General features: G+C 33.2%; 1 protein-coding gene across 1 annotated transcript; it reads left to right on the forward strand.

Annotated features, from left to right (window-relative positions):
* Nucleotides 1–1501: 1501 nt before the first annotated feature.
* LOC131070714 (WAT1-related protein At1g21890-like) lies at nt 1502–4127 on the forward strand. Its single transcript, XM_058006319.1, has 7 exons — nt 1502–1685; nt 1897–1959; nt 2070–2186; nt 2694–2901; nt 2997–3155; nt 3524–3675; nt 3840–4127. The coding sequence occupies exons 1-7, from the start codon at nt 1504–1506 to the stop codon at nt 4051–4053; spliced, it is 1095 nt and encodes a 364-aa protein (XP_057862302.1). The 5' UTR covers nt 1502–1503; the 3' UTR covers nt 4054–4127.
* The last annotated feature ends 2891 nt before the right edge of the window (nt 4128–7018 follow it).

Genomic DNA, 7018 nt, shown 5'->3' on the forward strand with positions numbered 1-7018 from the left:
AGGATGGGGATGAAAAAGTCTTCTCTATTTTTAAAGGAGGAAACTCAATTGGAGTACTCTCAAAGACATCAGTGAGTTTTCCATTGACCTTATATGGGAATGTGATCATGTGCTCATATGCTTTGAGTTGCAACAGCATCCTGTCCTTATGAAGAAGGCTGCCAAGAGCAGTCATAACCGAATTTGTTTCAAGCATCTCATCATTTTAATGAGATTGAGGATAAACCACATCAGACATGGCCTCATTAGAGTGCACATTTGCATGATCATCTTAGCAGATCAAAAAAGTATGGAGGTGGTGTAGCCAAGTGGGCTCATAATGGTAATATTTTAGCATTAATTGCTGGTAATGAATATTTTAACTAATTCTTTTAGTATTAGCTTTGTTAAAATCAACATCATAAAATTTATAAACATAAAATTATAAATTTGTCTATCACTATAAAATCTAAAGGATCAACTGCTTGTGAAATGCTCCTCGAAACTCTTAGCAGCATCTGCTGAAATATTTTAGGAAGTGCCCTCCATGAGATTGCTATCTAACTACTAATTTGGAATCTTAGATTAGGTTCCCTTTCAAAATGACGCTCAAATATTTTAGAAAAACCCCCTAAAAATTTATATCTAACTACTAAAATGAAAATTTCCATATTTAAAAGTCTACTAATACTTTTAGATTTTGATATAAGAACGAACATATCAGTAGTGTCAAAACCTTGACTTAATTTTTTCTTAAATTTAATTTACAAAGAAATACTAAATTAACGATCACACCTGTAAGAATAATCTCATAAAGTAACCATTACCAGGTGGAGAAGATTGAACTAATTACCTACTTCAAGTGAAGAAGTCAAAGATTTAAACGTAGTGGCAAACCAAGCAACCAAAAAGTAAATAGAATGTGCCAAACATGTAAATCCATAAATAAAAATATCTATTGTTAGATCGTGCTAAGATTATGTAAGTGAAGTTCTGAATAAATATCTAGTACCAGATCTAACAACTATTGTGTGATTTAGGCTTCTGTATGTATATGCAGCTGGCTATGGTGCAGGTAAAAAGCCTTATCTCCAATGTGCTGTGGATTTAATTTAAAATAAAGTTTGACGTTAGCCATAGTTTACTTTTAGGCCTAATATTTTAGCATCTATAGGTAGTACATATCACACCCTGTTATCATGTGAATTCACTTTTAAACAGTAATCTGCCGTTCATACAACTCACATGAATCAGTATTAAAAGTTTTCTTTTATATTGTTGCTTTAAATTTACAGTGTTGCAAATCTTGGTCATTATTCTCTTGGACTCTTTTAGAAGAGTGGTAGATGGACCTTCCATTCAAAGGAAAATTATGCTCATTCCTCATTTGATAACCACCTTTTTCAATTGTTGAATCCTCTTTATATTGCATTGTTTGAATGTTCCTATAAACATTCAAGTTTGTTGTGGATGCTTTGAATTTTCTTGTTCTCTTCTCTGTAGCCTGTTGAGAACGCAGATAAAATGGTGAATATGGAAGAATTCAAACCCCATGTAGGCCAAATTCTAGTTCAGGCTTGCTATGCAGGCATGAATATCATAGTCAGGATTGCTCTGGACAATGGAATGAACAATTTTGTATTTGTAGCTTATAGACAAGCTCTTGCTACACTTGTGATGGGCCCTATTGCTTATTTTCTAGAAAGGTATGCTCATTATACATATTACAATCATGGCAAAACCCAATTTGAGTTGAATTTTTAGTCTTTGTAGCCATAAAAAGGACTGAATGAATGCTAGAATAGGGATTATGCCTAGAAAAAGTTGGACTGGTGCAGCATAATGATAGATTATCAGTACAGATTTAAAGACCAAATGTATAATTCCAGTTTATGTTGATGTTGGTGCACTGTGTAGAAAAGAACGCCCTGCAATGACTTGTACCACTTTTTGGCAGATATTTCTTCTTGCTCTTTGTGGGTAAGTATAAAAGATATCTTACTGTAATGTACTAATAAGCTTGGAACTCAGCTCTAATTTGATTATTTGGCATTCATGTATGGAAACTGACTAATGAAGTAACATTGCAGGATTGCTGTGAACCAGAATTTTTACTTCTTAGGCTTGGCATATACTTCCTCCACATTTGCCTCTGCAACTACAAACCTCATTCCTGTTGTCACATTTGTGATGGCCACATCTTTTCGGTAGTGATTCTCTCCCTTTTTTGTTCAAATAAGTTTGATCTTATCAAATGATTAATAATTAAACAGTTCTTATTAATAATTAAATAATTTAATAGTATTGCCCAAGTATGAATCTCTAGGCACAACACAACCGTAAACGGGTAATAAATTGTTGGTTAGTTTAGTAGTCAAAATTTGTGAAATCAAGGGTTGGGGTTGGTTCAATTGGTGACAACTTCCTATTTTACACATCAGGTCATGATATCAGAGGACATGTCACACCAGCATCATCAATCACATTAAAAAGTTTACCCAACACAATACAATTTATGGGAGGCTACCCAAAAAACAATTATAAAATTAACAAACAATTTATATTCAAAATTGAAACTTAATTGCTGTAAAAACTGCCCACAAATAGATTTTACAAACTTCGAGGACTATCAAATCATTAAACTTTGAAACTAGAGCTTCTAGTGTATTGGATCTACCATGAGTTTAACTATTCTAAGAAACCTGAATTTCCAGATTGGAGAGAGTTGATCTCAGAACAAAGCGTGGACAAGCGAAAGTTATAGGGACCATTATATGTGTGGGAGGAGCGATGGTCATGACCTTATACAAAGGCTCTACACTTGGAGGGACGCTTCATGTACTAAAAATGAGTACATGGTTACTGGGTGCACTTTTGTTGTTTGCAAGCACTCTTTCTTGGTCTGCATGGCTTACTTTTCAGGTGCTCAGTTTCCTGCAATCCATGTGCACATTGAAATAAATTATACTGATTATATGTATATAAACATAGAGAACTGATCAATGTTTCCCTGACAGGCCCCAGTTTTGAAAAAGTATCCAGCTCAAAAGTCATTAACAGCATTGATATTGCTATTAGGGACAATCCAGAGCGCTGTCATGGCCTTGTTTTTTGAGCCAAAGGTCTCTGCATGGAAACTGAAATGGGACATGGAGCTTTTGAGCATTGTATACTCGGTTAGTACATCAAGCATAATATGCAAGATTTAGGAGCAATGCTGATATTAAGAATGTTACGTTTGCAATGTACTAAATTAATTTAGCGTTCTCCTAGGATCAATTGCTTAGTTTTATTGTATTAAGATGTAAGGAATTTCTCTATTGGATCCATCATCTGGGACAGTATGAAAGGCATTTCTTTATCGATGATGGATCCAATTCAGAGACTGGAAGATTAAGGAGAAGATCCAACCTTATCAAATTATAGAGTTGGTGTTCAAAGAACATTGCAATTTTAATCTTAGTTTTATATGCCTTCATATTCCATTGTTGTAAGTAATAAATGGATATACAACGAACTTACAAATTATTTGATATTGAATCAGGGGGTATTGTGTTCAGCATTTGCATTCTTTGTGCAAACATATTGTATCCATGAAAGAGGGCCTGTATTTGCAGCAATGTTCAATCCATTATCAACAATTTTGGTTGCAACCTTGAACCTGTTGATCCTTCATGTGAAGCTTCACGTGGGAAGGTTAGATAATTTCTTGTACATAAGATTTCCAGTTCTAAAGAGAGATCGCCCTGCCTAATTAGTATTTTTACAGTCATCTGTATACATGCCATGTATTATAGCATAAGAGGATCCAATACAGTTATCCTGACAACTTTAATCGTTTGCTTTTCTTTGTTTTGCAGTGTGGTTGGAGGAGTTTTGATAATTGTAGGACTTTACATTGTACTGTGGGGCAAAGCAAAGGATAAGAAAGACATAGACCCAATAGAATATGGGCTGAAAAATGGATCAACCAACAACATTGAAGATTGCACTGTTGATATTAAGAGTCCTCTCTTAGCAAATGAAGCAAATCATCAACACCAATCTGAGTCAGATACAGAAATTTCTCATTGACTATAAACACAGTTTTGCTCACCACTTCGATTCAATATATTCTGAACCCTTTCTCTGCTTTGTTTATTTGTACTCTGAGCTTGTTCTTTTCTGCTGGCATTCCAATTGTAAGCCAACCCCTTCTAGAAAAGAGAAAAAAAAAAAAAAAAATCAAGCTTTGGCACCACAAAATGACTTATATATATAAAGGAAAATAAACTCTCTCTATAGTAAGTGTTTTATTTAGAGTAATCATTTACATAAGCAATATTTCTAAAATCTTCCATGGATATTGAATTCAAGATGTTTTGGGCTGAAAAACATGTAAATATAAGATTGATCCGACATCTAAAAAACAATGACTTAATACATTAAAAAATTAGATTCAGGTGGACAAAAGACATGAGATAGGTGCATTAAAATTTTAAAAAGACATATCAGATAGGTGCATTAAAATTTAATGTCTAATTTAAGTGATCATATTAGAATGTTAAACAAATGGGTAAGATGGGTTATACATGTATGGAAATGTGTGCTAAAGAGTGGACCCTATCATTATGGAATGGACTCCACTTCACACAAGAGAACTTTATTAGTCAATATGTGACTTATTAACCCATTTTCTTAAAAGGAACACAAAAATAAATGGGAAATGACAAGGAATACAAATTTTACCATCCCTCCACATTTTGGTTGATGTGAATCCTAGAATAATCATGCATCTCAAATTATATACCACTTGAATGTTAACATGCATTTAAAATGAGTATTCACGCATAAAAGGATCCTAGGGGTCCATATAAAGTAATAATCCTTGTTGGATGCCACCATGTAATTTTACCCCTGAACATGTGCATTCAAGATTCTACAAAACAGATTAAAAATATGTCATGGGTAGTTTTTCTCATGCAAGAAAATATAGAAAAAACAAATACAATCTAAATCTTAAATCATGGAAAGTGGTAATAGGATGACAAGGCACGTGAGGCACTGACATGTCATGTGTTAATGATGATTTTCTATAAGCGCATGTAGTTATCTATAAAATTAGCATGAGAATATTAGGGATAAAACATATCTCCTACATTTGATTATATATGTATGAGACAAAGAATTATAGAAGAGGAAAAAGACATGAAATATAAATGTGAGCTAAGTATGTAAGCATGTACATCATCTAAAGTTATACTAATTGTAAATATATATATCATGTTGAAGTATATAACTTTTGGTGTACAGATTTATCAATGTGATGATTTTGTATAATATAACTTGAATCACCCAAAGGATAGTGATAAACTTTACAACATTTGGAGAAATCACTATTGGAATAGTTATTTTCCTCCACTTTTGATAGGGTCATGTAGTGAGGTTAATCTAACCCTACAAAGGGAGAAACTATGTTCCCTTGAGAGCCAATTTCATACCACACATTTGGATATCTCTAACTAGTCAAACTAGTGAAGATGTCTGATTATAGATAAAGAAAATAAGGATTCTTATTAAAAAATCGGAAAGAGTAGGCGACAGAGAGATTCAGTCCAAATCAAAGCATATCAACCAAGGACGCCAAAACAGCACGTTGTAGTCTCGTATGAATTGCAAACGAGAAACGAAGAAAATGAAGAAAACCTAACTTTGTGTTTCAAAGAACCTGCAAAACCTAGAAGTTGAAATGTGATGACGAATACGAGATGTAGACACCTAAAAATTGTCCTAGCCTGATTAACTAAATATTTTGTTCATCTAATTATTTTACTCCAAGCCTTCTATTAAATAAAAAGATCATTCTTTATTCAATTAATTCACTTATCCTCTTCTAGCCTTTCCCTATTTAAATAAATATTTTTATTTATTTAAATTATCCTTTCCCTAAATTAAATAAATGTTTTATTTATTTATTTGGTCCCACTTTTTTTATTATTTAAATGAATTTTTATGTATTTAATTAATTCATTAGCTTTTTCCCTCCATGACACTTGTCTTTCATCTCTTAATTTAATTTTAACCACCTCTCCAATATTTTCCTATTTTCTATACCTACCCTTTAATCAGAGCCGGCCATTTATTCCTCCACCTTATAATCATATCCCTCCATTTTGAGGGTACTCTCTATATAAGAGGATCATTTCATCCTTATCAATTCTAATGCTAATGCAAATGTGAATCCTAATGCTCGTGTGAATCCTCATAGCGATCAACCATCTACATACACAACCACAATCCATTCTTTGTTGAGCTCTTGTGCACACAAAATCTGAGAGCAACCAAAATATCAAAGCAAGATCAATGGAGATAGGAAACAATGGAGATAAAACCCTAATAAGAATGTGAATGGTATAATCTTTCATATTTCTGTTTTGCATGTTTTTAGGTTCTTCATTGGTGTATGTTATATTTCATCTTAGAACTAAGGTTTTATGTGGTTGGATCTTTATTTGGTTTTACAATCTTTTAGTCTTCCAATTTCACTGTATACACCTGATAATAATAATAAATATAAATGAAATAAATAAAGCATAAGAAAACCCTCGTGTGTTCAAATGCTTCTAACAAACCTACACACAAAAAGAAGAGGGAAAAATGTTGGGGTTGTATAGGGGTTTGCCCTAGTCCAACCCCCACTTTTGTGTTTCCACCTCCACAAACAACTAGATAGATAGATAGATCAAAAATATAAATAGATAGAATGATAAATGATCAAAAATATAGGGGATGTGATAAATGCAAAATGATTAAAGACGTGAGAAATATATTACCAGCAAGGCTTGAGAAAGCCAAGAAAGATGCAAAGGCTGTTGTAGCAAGCTAGAGATTGTTTTAGCAAATGAGAGAGAGAACCAGAGAGATTTCAAGAGAGAACCTGCATGAATGAAAGAGAGATTTAAAAGAGAGAATTGGAGGGAAAAAAGAGAATCGCGAGCCATTTCCACCAACCTAGGCAGGTGACAATTGTCAAAATGCTCAAAAATAATATTTGCACATT

This window comes from Cryptomeria japonica, chromosome 6 (assembly GCF_030272615.1).
Source record: "Cryptomeria japonica chromosome 6, Sugi_1.0, whole genome shotgun sequence".
Taxonomy (NCBI): Eukaryota; Viridiplantae; Streptophyta; class Pinopsida; order Cupressales; family Cupressaceae; genus Cryptomeria; species Cryptomeria japonica.

Excerpts from the sequence above, each read along its gene's own strand:
- LOC131070714 (XM_058006319.1), top strand. The coding sequence starts at position 1,504 with ATGGTGAATATGGAAGAATTCAAACCCCATGTAGGCCAAATTCTAGTT. Across the intron at positions 1,686-1,896 it reads ATTGCTTATTTTCTAGAAAG|AAAAGAACGCCCTGCAATGA; the intron begins GTATGCTCATTA and ends TGCACTGTGTAG. Across the intron at positions 3,156-3,523 it reads TTTTGAGCATTGTATACTCG|GGGGTATTGTGTTCAGCATT; the intron begins GTTAGTACATCA and ends ATATTGAATCAG.